Source organism: Scomber japonicus, chromosome 21 (assembly GCF_027409825.1).
Source record: "Scomber japonicus isolate fScoJap1 chromosome 21, fScoJap1.pri, whole genome shotgun sequence".
Taxonomy (NCBI): domain Eukaryota; kingdom Metazoa; phylum Chordata; class Actinopteri; order Scombriformes; family Scombridae; genus Scomber; species Scomber japonicus.
Window position 1 is genome coordinate 5,442,379 of NC_070598.1, and position 18,840 is coordinate 5,461,218.

The 18,840-nt window shown below is 43.5% G+C and overlaps 1 protein-coding gene across 1 annotated transcript in view; it reads left to right on the top strand.

Annotated features, from left to right (window-relative positions):
* The window catches only part of nfx1 (nuclear transcription factor, X-box binding 1), a 31,473-nt gene extending 13,591 nt beyond the window's left edge, over window positions 1–17,882 (top strand). The window contains exons 13-23 of the mRNA XM_053342704.1: window positions 3,376–3,484; window positions 3,611–3,730; window positions 4,631–4,710; window positions 4,811–5,041; window positions 7,924–7,997; window positions 8,948–9,049; window positions 9,350–9,487; window positions 10,432–10,498; window positions 16,215–16,360; window positions 16,455–16,562; window positions 17,545–17,882. Of these exons, the coding sequence (XP_053198679.1) occupies window positions 3,376–3,484; window positions 3,611–3,730; window positions 4,631–4,710; window positions 4,811–5,041; window positions 7,924–7,997; window positions 8,948–9,049; window positions 9,350–9,487; window positions 10,432–10,498; window positions 16,215–16,360; window positions 16,455–16,562; window positions 17,545–17,620 (1,251 nt within the window). The 3' untranslated portion in view covers window positions 17,621–17,882. The remainder of the gene's footprint in view (window positions 1–3,375; window positions 3,485–3,610; window positions 3,731–4,630; window positions 4,711–4,810; window positions 5,042–7,923; window positions 7,998–8,947; window positions 9,050–9,349; window positions 9,488–10,431; window positions 10,499–16,214; window positions 16,361–16,454; window positions 16,563–17,544) is intronic.
* The last annotated feature ends 958 nt before the right edge of the window (window positions 17,883–18,840 follow it).

Here is an 18,840-nt window from a genome sequence, read left to right on the forward strand (position 1 = left end):
CTCATTTACTTCCTTCTTTCCTCACTCCCTCCCTTCCTTTCTTTCTTTCTTCCTTCTTTCCTTTCCTTCCTCCCTTCCTTCCTTTCTTGCCTTCTTCCTCCCTTCCTTCCTTTGTTCCTTCCTTCCTTCCTTCCTTCATCCTCCTTTACTTCCTTCTTTCCTCCCTCCCTCCCTTCCTTCCTTCCTTTCTTCCTTCCTTCCTTCCTTCTTTCCTTCCCTTCCTTCCTTCCTTCCTTCCTTCCTTCCTTCTATCCTCCTTTACTTCCTTCTTTCCTCCCTCCCTCCCTCCCTTCCTTCCTTTCTTTCTTCCTTCTTTCCTTTCCTTCCTCCCTTCCTTCCTTTCTTGCCTTCTTCCTCCCTTCCTTCCTTTCTTCCTTTCTCCTTTCCTTCCTTCCTTCTATCCTCCTTTCCTTCCGTCTTCCTCCCTTCCTAACTTCCTTTCTTGACTCGAGGACAACTCCTCCTCCTTTACTTCCTTCTTTCCTCCCTCCCTCCCTTCCTCCCTTCCTTCCTCCTTTCCTTTCCTTCCTCCCTTCCTTCCTTTCTTGCCTTCTTCCTCCCTTCCTTCCTTTCTTGCCTTCTTCCTCCTTTCCTTCCTTTCCTTCCTCCCTTCCTAACTTCCTTTCTTGACTCGAGGACAACAGAAGGGTTAACCAGTGCTGAAAATCAATCAATGAATCAATCAGACTTTATTTTTATAACACTTTTCATACATAAAAATGTTTTTATAAAGTGAAAAATGAAACAAAACACTACAAGAAATAAATAATGACTCAATAAAAACAGAAACTGAGTAAACGCTGCTATCATAACTCTGCAGAGGTAGAATAGCTGATAAAACTAACTGAATACCTGGATAAAAACAGAAGATAATAAAAGATTAATAAAGTAAATGAATGTTGGTCAAACTAGGAATGTGAGGTTGGGTATTATTAAAAAAGGGAAAACAAAGATAAGGAAGAAAATAAAATTAATAAAACAACTAAAAAGAGGAAGTGTGAGGAAGTAAAACCAGACATAAAAAGGTGGAAAACAATCAGGAAATGAAAAAAGGATAGACTTATAAAATAAAAGACAGATGAATAAATAAAATAAAGTTCAATTAAAAGCCAGATTATACTAAGAAAATAGGTCTCAACACTCTTCTGCTGCCTTCAGATCTTAATCCTACAAAAGAAGAAATGTGGAAATATTTTAACTGTTAAGCTTCGTCACAAAAGATTTATTGCCTCATTTCCACTAAATAATAATTTTTTCAGCCAATTTCAACAGACGCAGAGCGAGCCGAGATGTAGCCAATCTTGAATTCCTCCAACATCTGTCACAGATATCAGAATATTTGAGTTGATTTTTGGAGCAGAAAAAATCTAAAAATCATCTTAAAATGATCACATAGTTCAAACTCTGCTTATTCTCTAAACCAGGGGGTCAAACTAGTCTTCATTCAAGGGCCACATACAGTCCAATTTGTTCTCATGTGGGCCGGACCATTAAATAGATGGAAGGAAGGAAGGAAGGAAGGAAGGAAGGAAGGAAAGAAGGAAAGAAGGAAGGAAGGACCATTAAAAAGATGGAAGGAAGGAGGGAAGAAGGGAAGGAAAAGAAAACAGGAAGGAAGGAAGGAAAGAAGGAAGGAAGGACCATTAAAAAGAAGGAAGGACCGACCATTAAGGAAGGAGGGAAGAAGGGAAGTAAAAGAAGACAGGCAGGAAGGAAGGACCATTAAAAAGATGGAAGGAAGGAGGGAAGAAGGGAAGTAAAAGAAGACAGGAAGGAAGGAAGGAAGGACCATTAAAAAAAAAGTAAGGAAGGAGGACAGAAGGGAAGGAAAAGAAGACACGAAGGAAGAAAGGAAGGAAGGAAGGAAGGAAAGAAGGAAGGACGGACCATTAAAAAGATGGAAGGAAGGAGGGAAGAAGGGAAGTAAAAGAAGACAGGAAGGAAGAAAGGAAAGAAGGAAGGAAGGAAGGCAGGCAGGCAGGAAGGACGGACCATTAAAAAGATGGATGGATGGAAGGAAGGCAGGAAGGAAGGAACGACCATTTAAAAGATGGAAGGAAGGAGGAAAGAAGGGAAGTAAAAGAAGACAGGCAGGCAGGAAGGAAGGAAGGAAGGACCATTAAAAAGATGGAAGGAAGGAGGGAAGAAGGGAAGGAAGGAAGGAAAAAAAGACGAGAAGGAAATTGGGCCGGTTAGAACCTCTCGGCGGGCCGGTTCTGGCCCACGGGCCTCATGTTTGACACCCCTGCTCTGTAATCTAAATAGTTTAATGTAGCTGCTAACAGTCGACTCGTGTCTGGATGTGAGTGTGAGAGTGATGGATGGATGTTTGATGATTTCTTTTCTCTTTGTTTAATTTTGCCGCTGCGGTCCAGTAACCGGCAGCCCAAACACCATCTGGAGGTCACACTAAAATTAGATCTCAGCTCGCAGCACACAAACCTAAAAGCTAAAAGGATTGAAAAGTTTTTATTATATATTTATTTTATTAAAGGTGGCACAGTGAAGCAAGACAAGACAGATTTTATTTATTTAGGTGGTGCAATTTTACATAAAAACTAAAATATGAGATGATTTATCCCTCCTGTTGTCCTCGAGTCAAGGAAGGAAGGAAAGGAGGAAGGAAAGGAGGATGGAAGGGAGGAACAAGGAAGGAAGGATGGAAGGGAGGAAGGAGGAAGGGAGAGAGGGAGAAGGAAGGAAAGGAGGGAGGAAGGCAGGAAGCAGGAAGGAAGGATAGAAGGGAGAAAGAAGGAAGGAAAGAAAGGAGGAAGAAAGGGGGGAGGAAAGGAGGAAGGGAGAGGGGAAGAAGGAAGGAAAGGAGGGAGGAAGGGATGAAGAAGGAAGGAAGGATGGAATGAAGAAGGAAGGAAAGGAAGAAGGGAGAGAGGAGGAAGAAGGAAGGAAAGGAGGGAGGAAGGGAGAGAGAAAGAAAGATAGGAGGGAGGAAGGAAGGGTGGAAGAAAGAAGGAAAGGAGGAATGAAGGATGGAAGGGAGAAAGAAAGAAGGAAAGGTGGAAGGGGGAAGGAAAGGAGAGAGGAAGTGAAGAAGAAGGAAGGAAAGGAGGAAGGGAGAAAGTGGGAAGGAAAGGAGGGAGGAAGTGAAGAAGGAAGGAATGGCGGAAGAAGGAAGGAAAGGAGGGAGGAAGGGATGAAGAAGGAAGCAAAGGAGGGAGGAAGGGATGAAGAAGGAATGGAGAAAGGGGGAAGGCGGAAGGAAGGAATGGAGAAAGGGGGAAGGGAGAAAGAAGGAAGGAAGTGAAAGATCAAAATTTAAAGTTCTCTCTCTCTCTCTCTCTCTCTCTCTCTCTCTCTCTCTCTCTCTCTCTCTCTCTCTCTCTCTCTCTCTCTCTCTCTCTCTCTCTCTCTCTCTAGAACACGGAGCACAAGTGTCCCCTCGTCTGCGGCTACAAACTCAACTGCGGCCTCCATCGCTGCCAAGAGCCTTGTCACCGTGGAAACTGTGAACCCTGCTGGCAGTCCAGTGAGTCCAGACTGAACCACACTCGTTTTCACATCATCTTTTTGTTTAATTTCTTTCCTTTTTTAAATATATATATATTTATATTTGGCGTTAACGTATTAACACTGCTCTTTGTTTTTGAAAAAGGTTTTGACGAGCTGACGTGTCACTGCGGTCTCACCGTGTTGTACCCTCCCATCCCCTGCGGCACCAAGCCACCAGAGTGCAAAAACCTGTGCACTAGACGACATGAATGTGACCACCCAGGTGAGATTTAACGATAATTGTCCACAGGCTCGTCACTTCCTGTCTGGATTATTGCAACTCTCTCCTCTTCGGCCTCCTTCAAAAATCCCTCCATAAACTGGTCCAGGACTCAGCTGCCCGTGTCATCACTCGAACCCCCTCCATCCATCATATCACTCCTGTCCTTCATTATCTCCACTGGTTCCCGGTTCAATTCAAAGTCCTCCTGTTAACATTCAAGGCCATCCACAAGCTCACCCCCCTCCCCCATATCTGTCCGACTTCCTCCATGTTCCCACTCCCTCAGATCCTCTTCCTACATACACCTGTTTGTCCCCTCCGCCCGTCTCACCACTACGGGGAGCAGAGCATTCAGCCGCTCTGCTCCTCGTCTCTGGAATTCATTACCACCCAGGCGGGGAGTTCTGGTCCTCTGAAATGAAGCCAACGCGAAAGTAACTTAGAGCTGCATTCTATCAAAAGGCCACCAGGGGGCGACCGTCTATACAAGTCAATGGAGAATTCACCAACTTCTCACTTGATTTCTAACCTCAGTAAACGTTTTCAAAATGTGTTTATGGTCTCAATCGCTAGTTTAAAGCCTTCTTCAATGCAGTATGATGTTCATTTGGGACATTTTGGCCTCCCTGATTTTATATGTGACGATAAAGCAGGGTATGCATTAGGGCGTGGCTACGTCCTGATTGACAGGTTGATTGACCAATGTCCTCGAGATCCAACCCTCGTAACCATAGCAACCTCCCCGCTCCATGTTACCACCCCAACTCAGAAACATCGATTCATTCCCCCTTTTCAAATCACAACTCAAAACACATCTGTTTAAAACTGCCCCTTCCATCTGATGTCAATTACTCTGTCACTTTTATATTGTCTTTAATTTTTTATTTCTCTCTCATTTAGTGTTTCACAACTGCCACAGTGACGAGAAGTGTCCACCTTGCACGTACCTCACTCAGAAATGGTGCATGGGAAAGCACGAGGTGACGTCTCCAGAGCAAATTCACACTTTTATTTCAATTTTTACGTTCCTATAATTTAAATTAAATCAAATCTTTTTTTCTCTTGTTTTTGGACCCAAAGCAACGCAGCAACATCCCGTGTCACCTGCAAGACATTTCCTGCGGCCTGATGTGTAACAAAGAGCTGCCGTGTGAATCGCACCGCTGCAAACGCATCTGCCACCGGAGCGACTGTCTGGCAGAGGGCGCGTGCCGCCAGCCGTGCACGCTGCCTCGGCCAGAGTGCGGCCACCCGTGCGCCGCTCCGTGTCATAAAGGCAGCAGCTGCCCTCGCACCACCTGCACCGCCAAGGTACAGCGAGCCCAACAGCTGGACCTCCAGTTGTTGGAAATGGATTGCTTAAGCTTTGCAGATGTTTTATTTTAACCCTTACAAGTACCTTACTGTAGCAACCGCCTTAGCAACCACCTTAGCAACCAAGATTCCGGAATGGACGGCTGTTTATGGGCTTAGTATGTTCAAAACTCTCCTCCATAAAAAGAGTCTAAACCAAATTTAGAGGCACAGATCTGTTTAGAAAGCATCAATAATCTAATTAATCTGAATTAGATCCTGACAGGAAGGACTTTTTTTTTTTCAGCCATCAGTCTTCACTGCTACATCATAAAAAAGAAATCCTCATAACTACTATTTTATTAAAAGTTATCAAATTTCAGGGTAAAACACAGTTGTCAAATGTTTATAATGAGGGTTAATGTATCTTATTCAGACTGAATTCAACTTTAAAAAATACAGAAATTTGGAAGTCACAAAAATTATCAACTTAATTATAATAGAAGTATTTATTGTGACAGGCTTATTGGAAAGGACCTTAGAGAGAATTTAGCTTTATTTAAGTCAAATATCTCTATTGCATCTTTATCATCCTCACTGTTAAAAGCTTAATAACTTATTACTCTACTGTAATAACCAACTGTTACTGTAATAACCCCAAATTTAGTTGATAAGATAAGATATTCCTTTTATTAGTCCCACAGTGGGGAAATTGACATTATTCCAGCGGCAAAGTGGATAGAAAAAAGATAAAAAAAGAGCTTCAATAGAAAGAATAAAGAACAATAAATAATAAATAAGGAAACAATAAATAGAAAATATAATAATTTCAGTTCTATTAATGTGTCATATCTGATAATTACAGATTGTGTTGAACAGTCCAGCTGTGTGTAATTGTCATAAAAGGAAAAAACTACAATGAAAAACAACAACAACAGGAAGTCAGTGTTGAAGTTCCTTTTTAAACTTCAAGAGCTCAACAAATAATAATAATAATTAAAACTGCAAGCAGTGATGAACGGGCCCTCGCGCCCCCATGCACCGCCCTGTACTCGCATGTCGGTGCGTGCTGCAGTCACACGGAAGACACAGCGGGCACGTAGACGTCTTGGCACCTGGGCTTGTAATGAACATGGTGTGATGGGGCTAAGTCACATTGCATGTGTCCACTAGGTGGCGCTAGAGATCACCCACCAATTACATGTCATGTTGCAGTGTGTGATGTGGAGAACACATCCTCTAAATTTCATGTAAATCGGATAATGTTTGTCATATGAGGCTGACTTCCTGTGTCCAGTAGGTGGCGCTGTGTATATGAAGCTGTATTGATGCATAGATGTGTTCAGGGCGGGACCCTCTACATGTGTGAGCAATTTGGTGTAGGTGGGACAATGTCTGTAGGAGTTATAAGGACTTCCTGCTTTATGGCGAAGCATCGAAATTGTTTGCACAGCCACGCCCAACAGGAAGAAGTCATAAAAAAGCTTTTGATAACTTGTCATCTCCAATGTCTCAAGATGACTCTGTGCGAATGTGAAGTGGATGGGATGAAATCTCTAGGACTAGTGCGTTCAAATATGAGGCCTGGAAATGACCAAAACACTCACCAAAATTGAGCATTTTTCCCAAGATGGCCGACTTCCTGTTGGTCTTAGGGTATGGGTCCAAATGGCGTTTTTGTGCGTCTGGAGGTGATACATAAACCTACCGAATTTCATTCTTCTATGTCAATGGGGAAGTCTGAGGTTCAATTTTGAAATATTCAAGGGGGCGCTATTGAGCCATTTAGTCACGGCCATCCCATTGAAGTATATAGGATGTTTAATGACCACACTCCAGACGTGTGTGTTGAGTTTCGTTACCGTGGAGGCATCCTTTGCCCCTAAAAAGTGTAATCGTATTTCATGGCGTTGAATGCGTTGTCATGGCAACAGTATTTGATGATGGGTCACGAGTTGCAGAATGTAGCATCACCAAGGTCTTATGTCTCAGCTGAGTCAATTTCAGGTGGAAATACTTAAGATTATGGGAGTAATTAGTGAAAGAATGAAGCAAGTGACTTCCTGTTGCCAGTAGGGGGCGCTATGACTGTCACAAAATATGAGACTGCTCATGTGTTCAGACCGGGACCCCGAAGAAGCATGTGAAACTTGGTAAAGCTCAGACCATGTGAAGTCAAGTTATGAGGGTTTGAATTTTCATGGCGAAGGATCGAAATTCGCCGCGTCACCACGGCAACCAGGAATGACGGGGGAAAAAGCTTTTGATAACTTGTCATCTCCAATGTCTCAAGATGACTCTGTGTGAATTTGAAGTGGTTGGGAAGAAAACTCTAGGAGTAGTGCGTTCAAATATGATGCCACAATTTGCATTAAAATCAATATTTTGATTCAAAATGGCCGACTTCCTGTTGGTGTTAGGGTATGTGTCCAAGAGACTTTTTGGTGCGTCTTGACATGTTGAACATGTGTACCAAGTTTCGTTTCTCTATGTCAATCTGTCACGAGGGGCTCGCTTTTATTGATTTTGTAGGGGGCGCTAGAGAGCCATTTTGGCACGCCCATTTGTGCAAACCATAAAATATCGAAATTTTCGCCGGGTCTGGCTTGCGTGCAGACTTTGGTGAGTTTAGGGGCACGTTCAGGGGGGCAAAAAGGCCGTCGTCGGGAGAGAAAAAAAAAAAATAATAATAATAATAATAATCATTAATAATAATAATCATGGCAAAAACAATAGGGCTTCGCGCTGGTCAGCGCTCGGGCCCTAATAAAAACCTCGCACAGCTGCAGGAATTCCTCACGACTGCCAAGAGTCAAACATCTGAGAGAGAGAGAAAAAAGAAAAGTATTTAATAAAAGCCGTCCCCGCTGTGAGCTGATGTCGTCTTATCTGTTCTTCAGGTAGCGCTGCAGTGTGAATGCGGGAGAAGGAAGGAAATGGTTGTTTGCACCGAGGCGACTACTTCCTATCAGAGGTCAGTTTAAAGCAGGGACGTCAAACTCATCTTCAATCAACGGCCACATACGGCCCAATATGATCTGATGTGGGCCAGACCATGAAAAGGGAAGGAAGGAAGGAGAAGAAGACAGGAAGGAAAGATGGAAGGGAGGAAGGAAGAAAGGAAGGATGACAGATAGAAGGAAGGACAGAATGAAGGGAGGAAGGAAGAAAGGAAGGATGACAGATAGAAGGAAGGACAGAATGAAGGGAGGAAGGAAAGGTGGAAGGAAGGAGGGACGGACAGATAGATAGAAGGAAAGACAGAATGAAGGATGAAAGGGAGGAAAGGAGGAAGGAAAGATGGAAGGAAGGAGGGAGAGAAGTAAAGAGGGAAGGAACGAACGAAAAGAGGACAGGAAGGAAAGAGGGAAGAAAGGGAGGAAGGAAGAAAGGACGGACAGATAGATAGAAGGAAAGACAGAATGAAGGAAGGAAAGGTGGAAGGAAGGAAGGGCGGACAGATAGAAGGAAGGACAGAATGAAGGAAGAAAGGGAGGAAGGAAAGGTGGAAGGAAGGATGGACAGATAGACGGAAAGACAGAATGAAGGAAGAAAGGGAAGGAAGGAAGGAAGGACGGACAGATAGAAGGAAGGACAGAAAGAAGGAAGGACAGAATGAAGGAAGAAAGGGAGGAAGGAAAGGTGGAAGGACAGAAGGAAGGAAGAAAGGGAGGAAGGAAAGATGGAAGGAAGGAGGGAGGGAAGTAAAGAGGAAAGGAAGAAAGGGAGGAGGGAAGACGGGAAGGAAAGATGGATGGAGAGAAGGAAAGAAGAAAGGAAAAGAACACAGGAAGGAAAGTGGGCCGGTCTGGACTCCTCGGCGGGCCGGTTCTGGCCCACGGGCCGCATGTTTGACACCCCTGGTTCTATATGATTTAATTTTAAAGCTTTTATTTAATTTTTATTTAAATTATCTAACGACAGGTACGCAGCGATCGCCATGGCCAGTAAACTGTCTGACATGCAGCTCGGAGACTCCATGGACATCGGACCGCTGCTCTCTAAGAAAGAGCGTAAAAACACCAGGTTGGTAACGAGGAGGAGGAGAATGGGGGCTTTAAGAAATAAGACAAAATCCTCCCTCCCTCCATCCCTCCCTCCCTTCCTTCCTCCATCCCTCCCTCCCTCCCTTCCTTCCTCCATCCCTACCTCCCTCCCTTCCTTCCTCCATCCCTTCCTCCCTCCCTCCCTCCCTCCCTGCCTTCCTTCCTTCCTTCTAAGCTGCTTCTAACATGATTCAGCCGTTCAGCACTAAGAGTAAATATAACATTTTCATTTTAAAGATCTTACACATATAAAACTTTGAGTATATGTTTGCGTTCTCAGGCTTGAATGTGATCAGGAATGCGCCACTCTGGAAAGGAACAAGCGTCTGGCGGAGGCTCTGCAGATCGACTCGTCCTCCGACCCGTTCAACGTCCGCTCCACCTCCATCTACAGCGACAGCCTCAAAGACGACGCCAGGTCCGTCACTCTTTATCACTTCCTGTTAGATTAACCCTCCTGTCGTCTCTTTTGACTGTTCCTTCTTTCCTTCCTTCTTTCCTTCCTTCCTTCTTTCCTTCCTTCCTCCCTCTTTCTTTAATTTTTCCTTCATTCTTCCCCTCCTTCTATACTACTTACCTTCCTTCCTTCCATCCTTCCTTGCTTCTTTCCTTTTCTTCCTCCCTCCCTCCTTACTCCTTTCCTTCCTCCCTCCCTACTCCTTTCCTTCCTTCCTCCCTCCTTACTCCTTTCCTTCCTTCCTCCTTCCTTACTCCTGTCCTTCCTTCCTTCCTTCCTTACTCCTTTCTTTCCTCCCACCCTCCCTACTCCTTTCCTTCCTTCCTCCCTCCTTACTCCTTTCCTTCCTTCCTCCCTCCTTACTCCTGTCCTTCCTTCCTTCCTTCCCTTCCTTCCTCCTTTCTTTCCTCTCTCCCTCCTTACTCCTTTCCTTCCCCCCTCCCTTCCTTCTGTCCTTACTTCCTTCCTCCCTCCCTCCTTACTCCTTTCTTTCCTCTCTCCCTCCTTACTACTTTCCTTCCTCCCTCCCTCCCTCCTTACTACTTTCCTTCCTTCCTCCCTCCCTCCTTCTTTATTCCTTTCCTTCCCCCCTCCCTTCCTTCTGTCCTTACTTCCTTCCTCCCTCCCTCCTTACTAATTTCCTTCCTTCCTTGACCTGAGGACAACAGGAGGGTTAAATATAGATGCAGATAAACCACCACTAATAACAAATGCATCCTCCCTCTTCTTCTTCTTCTTCTTCTTCTTCTTCTTCTTCTTCTTCTTCTTCTTCTTCTTCTTCTTCTTCTTCTTCTTCTTCTTCTTCTTCTTCTTCTTCTTCTTCTTCTTCTTCTTCTTCTTCTTCTTCTTCTTCTTCTTCTTCTTCTTCTTCTTCTTCTTCTTCTTCTTCTTCTTCTCTCTTCCAGAAAAGACCTGAAGTTTGTCACAGAGGTCGAGGAGGAGATCAAGAATCTTACAGAGCTCGCTAATAAGGTGAGACAATATGTATTTGTGTCAGTGTGGAGATATGAACAGTTTTTGTGGGTGACGTCTCATCTGATGTGAAGTGAAGTGAAGTGAAGCGCCCTCTGGTGGCCACTTTGAGAGCCTGCAGCTCTTTGGCAACAAGCAAAAAGCATGCACATTTCAATATTATCAATTATTTTAACACATTAGCAACAATTTAAGATAATCTAACAAGCACATTTAAAGCCTCTGCTCAGCTAATGAATGTAATATGAAGTCTATTTCACATCTTTAGACTTTAATCATGATAATACAGCTTCTATTACTCTACTCAAGGACATTTCTCGCATGTCTGCCGCAGCTGAGAATAAAACACTGCAAGACAGATTTATAATAGCAGGTGAAGCATTTTATAAAAAGGAGAACATGAGTCACAGAAATACAACTATAAACATTTAATGAGCGCTTCATACAATATGCATAAAACTGCAGTGAACTGAGGCCAAAATCTGCATTAACTTATTAAAACATGACGTGTTATTTGCTATAAAAGATTAATATATCTAATATACCTAAAAGGAAATATTGGTTAAAGAGCATTTCTCTGATTTAATAATCTTGATCTATATTATTAGAAAACAGCTGGCAGCAGAGTAGATAGTTACAGTGTGTTTAAAAGATTTATAGGCCTTATAGAATAAAATATAATAGAATCATTTATTTTCATTTTACAGGTATATACAATTAAGGTTCTGCTGCACTGTCTGAGTGAAGCTCAAATAGAAAAAGACTAAAATTTAAGTTAAAATCACATAAACACACAAGTTCAACTATACATACACAGTACTTGGCACTAGGTCCGACCTATACGATGATATCAATATATATGCTTATAATTTTTATATATACAGTAATTTTTATATATTAACACACACTGACTGATACTGGGTTTTTGGGGCCGATGCCTAATATCAATATATATACAGAATATATTAACACATTTGAAAAAGATATGTAATGGAGACTGTGATATTTTACAGTTTTAGTATGTAAACTTGAATTAGAAAAAGCTTTTTTTTTTATATACATATATATATTTTGGGGGGGTTTTGCGTTTTAATGTACTGTACCGTTGTAATGTGAGTCTGGTTTATAACATTTTAAATACTTTGGCTCCTCCTCTAATACGTTGCTTTATGTAAAATAGCTCAGTAAGTATTAAATCCTCCAGAATATCCTCTAATAAGAGACTGTATCATAATATTTCTTCACACTAATTCAGCCAGTCAGTATTTTCTATAAAAGCCGTCGTGGGGGGCTGCGGCTCTGTCAGCACATTTAAACCCAAATTAAAAGCTTTACATTATATGTGACGTGCTATTGTGTGCATCTTTGTATTTTCTGTTTTTAATATCAACTTATTAAAGATACAGCACATAAAAAGCTCAGATTTATGTTTAACCCTCCTGTTGTCCTAGAGTCAAGGAAGGAAGGAAGGAAGGGAGGAAGAAGGAAGGAAAGAAAGGGGGAAGGGAGAAAGAAGGGAGGACGGAAGGAGGAAGGAAGGGAGGAAGAAGGAAGGAAAGAAAGGGGGAAGGGAGAAAGAAGGGAGGACGAAAGGAGGAAGGAAGGGAGGAAGAAGGAAGGAAAGGAAGGAGGAAGGAATGGAGGAAGAAGGAAGGAAAGAAAGGGGGAAGGGAGAAAGAAGGAAGGGAGAAAGAAGGAAGGGAGGAAGAAGGAAGGAAAGAAAGGGGAGGGGAGGAAGGAAGGAAGGAAGGAAAGAAAGGGGGAAGAAGGAAGGAAGGAAGGGAGGGGGAAGGAAGGGAGGGAGAAAGGAAGGAAGGAAGGAAGGAAGGAAGGAAGGAAAGGAGAAGGGAGAAAGGAGGAAGAAAAGGAGGAAGGAAGGAAGGAAGGAAGGAAAGAAGGAAGGAAAGGAGAAGTGAATGAAGGAAGGAAAGACCGAAGGAAGGAAGGAAGGAAGGAAGAAAGGAGGGGGAGGACGATACGAGGGTTAAAGCTTTGCCAATCCCACATTAAAAAAAATCACTCCTACAAAATAAAAGCCATTACATCTCAATCTAAAGTCACCACAGCTTCCACATTAAAAATACAGCTGTCATCACTTCTTCTGCTTTTAGACTTAAAAAAACCCTTATTTCTAAATATCTCAATTTGGTGGGGAAGTGGGAAGTAGACGTATAAATCTTCAACCCCGCAGCTTTACATCATTATCGTGTTATTTCTGACCCAGTTGTTGTGTTTTCGGTTATTTCTGAGCTCGGTCAAATCCTCCGGTGGACCTGCAGCAAAGGAACCAGCTGTGTGGTTTGGGTTTTTTTTTTTTCTCCTCGTAGATTTTTCTGACGATGAAGCCTCGTCAGTAACCGAGACTAAATTAGTAGGTACCTCGTGGGGCAGTTAGAGTAAAAAAAAAATAGCCTCAAGTTCCCTTTTTTTTTTTTTTAAGATGTGTTTGATGTATTGAGGCTATCAGGAGAGCTAAATATATAAAGTGTTTTTTAAAGTTTTATTAACCCTCCTGTTGTCCTCGAGTCAAGGAAGGAAGGGAGAAAGAAGGGAGGGAGGCAGGGAGGGAGAAAGGAAGGAAGGGAAGGGAGGAGGGAAGGGAGGGAGGAAAGGAAAGAAGGAAGGAAGGGAGGAAGGAAGGAAGGGAGGACAGAGGAAATAAAGAAGGGAGGAGGGAGGGAGGAAAGAAGGGAGGAGGGAGGGAGGAAAGAAGGAGGGAAGGAAGGACAGAGGAAAGAAAGAAGGGAGGAGGGAGGGAGGAAAGAAGGAAGGAAGGAAGGGAGGAAAGAAAGAAGGAAGGGAGGAAAGAAAGGAAAGGAAGGAAGGAAAGAAGGAAGGGAGAGGAAAGGAAAGGAAGAAAGAAGGATAGGGAAGAAAGGAAGGAAGGAAGGAAAGAAGGAGGGAGGGAGGAAGGACAGACGGAAGGAAGGGAGGAAAGAGAGAGGAAGGAAAGAAGGGAGGGAGGCAGGGAGGAAGGAAGGAGGGAAGGGAGGGAGGAAAGGAAAGAAGGAAGGGAGGAAGGAAGGACAGAGGAAATAAAGAATAGAGGAGGGAGGGAGGAAGGAAGGGAGGAAAGGAAAGAAAGAAGGACAAAGGAAAGGAAGGAAAGAAGGAAGGGAGGGGGGAGGAAAGAAAGAGAGAAGGAGAGGGAAGAAAGGAGGGAAGGACAGATGGAAGGAAGGGAGGAAAGAGAGACGAAGGAAGGAAGGAAGGAACAGTCAAAACAGATGGGTCAATTTGACCCAGGAGGACGACACGAAGGTTAAACCTACTTCACTGACTTCATTCTCTACCTTTTGGCCTTCCTGTGTGCCCCCCCCCCCCCCCCCCCCCCCCCACCTCTACCTCTCCCAAAACTAACAAGCTTATTAAATCATCTCCTCTATTGAAACTCGTTGCTATGATACTTTCTTAACTAGCTGCTGGCAACGAAAGTGGAGCAGTTTTTATACCGGTTATTGTTTTTTTTCTTCCCCCTGTCGTCCTTTTCTTTTTGTAGTTTTAAGACTATTAAAAAAAAAAGAGGAAAAAAAGCCAGGTTAAACATTGAAAATAGGCCACACACACACACACACACACACATTTATTCATTTATTTAATCCTTTATTTAAACAGGTAGTCTCATGTTTCCAGTAAAGATCTCTGTGTGTGTGTGTGTGTGTGTGTGTGTGTGTGTGTGTGTGTGTGTGTGTATCCTTACTCCTTTCTCCTTTCCTTCCTCCCTCCCACCTTACTCCGTTCCTTTCTTCCTTCCTTCCTTGCTTCTTTCCTTCCTTTCTTACTAATTTCCTTCCTTACTCCTTTTCTTCCTCCCTCCCTCCTTACTCCTTTCCTTCCTTCCTCCTTCCCCCCTTACTCTGTTCCTTCCTTTTCTTTTTTCCTTACTATTTTCCTTCCTTCCTCCCTTCCTTCCTCCCTCCTTACTCCTTTCCTTCCTTTCTTCCTTCTGTACTCCTTTCCTTCCTTACTGCTTTCCTTCCTCCCTCCCTCCTTACTCCTTTCCTTCCTTTCTTCCCTCCTTACTACTTTCCTTCCTTCCTCCCTCCCACCTTACTCCTTTCCTTCCTTTCTTCCTTTCTTACTACTTTCCTTCCTCCTTCCCTCCTTACTCCTTTCCTTCCTTCCTCCCTCCCTCCACATAAATAATTCAGATATTAATTTACACATTCAGAAAAACATTTACAAGCATAATAATAATAATAATGATAAAGCACTCAAGGAAACTTTACAATACACACATAAAACAATAAAAACATTCAATATAATAAAATCAGCAAACATTGAAGTGGAAGTGCAATTAAACACAATATAAATATGAATGAGACTACGCTGAATACCTTGAACACGATCGTCACGTAATCGCTTATTTTGGCGCCCAGTCAGCACCGAGGCAACCTCAAGCCCCACCCAGGAGTTTTCGGGGCTGCACAGAGTTCATAACCCCGAGGAAGGGACTTGTTTTGCCCCCGTAAAAGTTCAGGGAGATTGTCCTTCAGGGTTAAATGAGACTGAATCCAGCTGTGTGACAAATAAAGTTCCTTTTTATATAGATTAACAACTGTCTGTTCTTTAAGCTGACATCTCATCACTGAAACGAGAACATGTTGCTACGACGACCTCGACTTCTTCTTCTCTGTTTTGGGAATCTGGTTGGCAAAAAAAAGAAAATCTATAAAGATGTTTTTATAGATATCGATCTGCCCTTTAAAGTTTCCCACTTTTACTCTGAGGACGAGTTGATGTTCAGGCTGATGTATATACGTTTGGTATTGAGATTTAAAAAGGATTCATTAATCTTGCTGTTTTGGATTAAGTGGGTCAAATATGTAAATACTTTAATCGCCCTGCCCTTTTATTTTTATATAGATATGTATGTTGAACCCTTTTTTTCTTTCTTTAAAAAAAAAATAGTATCTAATTTCTTATTTTTTCTAACCTCTCCTGGACTTGACACATTTTTATTGCTCCTATATTCACACACTTACGGTAATTTCTCCCAAATTGCATAATTCTTGGCACAAGAGATAACTGCGTCTGTTTGTTATGTGCTTGTTTTGCAATCTTCAGTCTGAAAGATAAAAAGTACTTAAACTGTCGTAATGTGTCTGAATTTGTGTCTTAACATTTTCACTTTTTGCAAAATAAAGTTTGGAGGAAAGAAACAGAAGAGAAGAGAGAGATGCACAATAAAGTAGTTAACCCTCCTGTTGTCCTCGAGTCAAGGAAGGAAGAAGGAAATAAAGAAGGAAGTAAAGGAGGAAGGAGGAAGGAAAAGAGGGCGAAAGAAGGAAAGGAAGGAGGAAGGAAAGGAGGGAGAAAGAAAGGAAGGAGGGAGGGAGGGAAGGAAGGAGAGAATGAAGGAGGGAGAGAAGGAAGGAGGGAGGAAAGGAGAAAGAAAGGAAGGAGGGAGGAATGGAAGGAAGGAAGGAAGGAAGGGGGGAAGGAGGGAGGGAGGGAGAAAGGAAAAGAGGAAGGAAGGAAAGAAGGACAGAGGAAGGTGGGGGGGAGAAAGGAAGGAAGGACAGAGGAAGGAATGAAGGACAGAAAAGAAAGAAGGGAGGAAGGTAGGGGAGAGGGAGGAAAGAGAGAAGGAGGGAGGAAGGACAGAAGGATGGAAGAAAGGGGGAGGAAGGAAGGACTGACCCGGGAAGATGACAGGAAGGTTAAAGCACATTTTTCTTTTGTCTTAACGGACGCTCATCTCTGTCGTCTGCAGGGAAAACAGGCGAAGAGGAGCCACTGCTTCCCGCCGATGAACCGGGAACACCGGAAGATCATCCACGAGCTGTCGGAGGTTTACGGCGTCGAGAGCGTGAGCTACGACAGCGAACCCAAACGCAACGTCATCATCACGGCACACAAGTGAGTCTCCAAACGTACAGGAACACATCGGCTGAAGGAGATAAGAGATTAGAGCTTTAAGGATGTGTCTGTGTATCTCTCTACTTCCTTTCAGAGGGAAGTCGGTCTGTCCGAGCTCGACGTTGACGTCTCTGATCGAGCGGGAGACGGCAGCGAGGGCCCCTCCCCCCATCGCTCACATCAAACAACACAGCAGCAGCAAGTAAGTAGCGTCTCCTCTGTGGTTTAACCCTCCTGTTGTCCTCGAAGGAAGGATAGGAGGGAGGGAGGGAGGATTGGAAAGAAGGAAAGGAGGGAGGATTGGAAGGAAGGAAGGAAAGGAGGGAGGATTGGAAGGAAGGAAGGAAAGGAGGGAGGATTGGAAGGAAGGAAGGAAAGGAGGGAGGAATGAAGGAAGGAAGAAGGAAAGGAATGAAGGAAAGGAGGGAGGAATGAAGGAAGGAAGGAAGGAAGGAAAGGAGGGAGGGAGGAAGAAGGAAGGGAGAGAGGGATGAATGAATGAAGGAAGGAAGGAAAGGAGGGAGGGAGGAAGAAGGAAGGGAGGGAGGGAGGAAAGAAGGAAAGGAAGGAACGAAGGAAGGGAGGAAAGAAGGAGGGAGGAGGAAGAGGAAGGAAGGAACAAAGGAAGGGAGGAAAGAGGGAGGGAGGGAGGAATGAAGGAAGGAAGGAAGCAAAGGAGGGAGGATGGAAGGAAGGAAAGGAGGAGGAAGAAGGAAGGAAGGAACAAAGGAAGGGAGGAAAGAGGATGGAACGAAGGAAGGGAGAGAGGGAGGGAGGAAATGGAATGAAGGAAAGGAGGAAGAAGAAGGAAGGAAAGGAGGGAAGAAGGAAGGAAGGAAAGGAGGGAGAAGGAAGGAAGGAACAAAGGAAGGGAGGAAAGAAGGAAGGAGGGAGGGAGGAAGGAAAGAAGGAGGGAGGGAGGAAGGAAAGAAGAAGGAGGGAATGAAGGAATTGAGGAAAGTAGGAGGGAGGAAGGAAAGGAAAGGAAGGAAGGAAAGAAGGAGGGAGAGAGGAAGGAAAGGAAGGCAAGAAGGAGGGAGGGAGGGAGGAAGGAAGTAAGGAAGGAAGGAAAGAAGAAACAGTCAAATCAGACGGGGAGGACGACAGGAAGGTTAAAGAGGAAGCCTTTTTAAATTTAACTCTATTTAACTTCTGACTCCTTTTCTGTCCTTCTCTTTTTTTAGGGTGACCAGTGGAAGCAGCTGGTCGAAGATGGTGAAAGAAGAACCTGTGATAGATTATTTTGACGTCCAGGATTAAATATAAAAGTAATAATTAATAATAATAACGACGACGACTACGACGACGACGAGGCCAAAAGGAGGAAAACGTCACAATCAGTTCAAACATCGTTGAAATCTGCCAAAAATTAAAAGCTCGCTCTCATCTTCTCAAAAGCTTTTTTTTTCTTCCACAATAAAAGTTCTTCCGGTTTTTTCTTAATCAAATATAAAAAAAAAATAGTTTGAGAATATCTCTTTAAGATGTGATCGCCCTCCGGGGAACGCTCACTTCACTTCACAGCCTGCTTGTAAATCTCAGAGGAGGAATTAAACGAGTCTCCGGGTCAAGTGTTCCCCTCCCCTCCATCTCTCTCTCCCTCCCTTTCTCCCTCTCTCCTCCGTTTGTTGAATTTTTAGATATTAAAGTCGGGATGGGAGACTTCTGCATAAATCCTAAAAAAAAAAAAAAAAAAGACAAGAGTTTAATCATTTTGAAAAAGCTTCTGAGTGTTTCTTGTTCTTCTCATTTGAGCCAATTCAATAAAAAGGTGAATTCTTCCTTTACTTTTTAAAGGACAAAGTTGTTTTTATATGAATTTAATGCTTTAGCTTTAATATCTAATGACTCTCCTGTAAACTGAGTGCTTTTATTTTCTTTTTTTTTAGCCCCTTGATCCTTCTTCTTGTTCTTTTCTCGCTGGTATTGAGCCAGTCAGCCGTCAGTAGTAAACCTCTACTGATTGAGTTTGTGGGTGGCTGCTCTGCGGATAGAAAGCAGATGGTTTTGTTGCATTTAGAGGAGTTTTTGGGGGGGGGGGGGGGGGGGTTTTGGGGTCAGACTCACCTGTAGATCTGATAGGAGACACATCAGCAGCAGGGTGGATGCTGGTCAGGATAAGAGTTTAGACCCTGAACTCACCGTGAGAGTTTAGACCCTGAACTCACCGTGAGAGTTAAGACCCTGAACTCACCGTAAGAGTTTAGACCCTGAACTCACCGTAAGAGTTTAGACCCTGAACTCACCGTGAGAGTTAAGACCCTGAACTCACCGTGAGAGTTAAGACCCTGAACTCACCAGAAAAGTTAAGACCCTGAACTCACCGTAAGAGTTAAGACCCTGAACTCACCGTGAGAGTTTAGACCCTGAACTCACCGTGAGAGTTTAGACCCTGAACTCACCGTGAGAGTTTAGACCCTGAACTCACCGTAAGAGTTTAGACCCTGAACTCACCGTAAGAGTTAAGACCCTGAACTCAC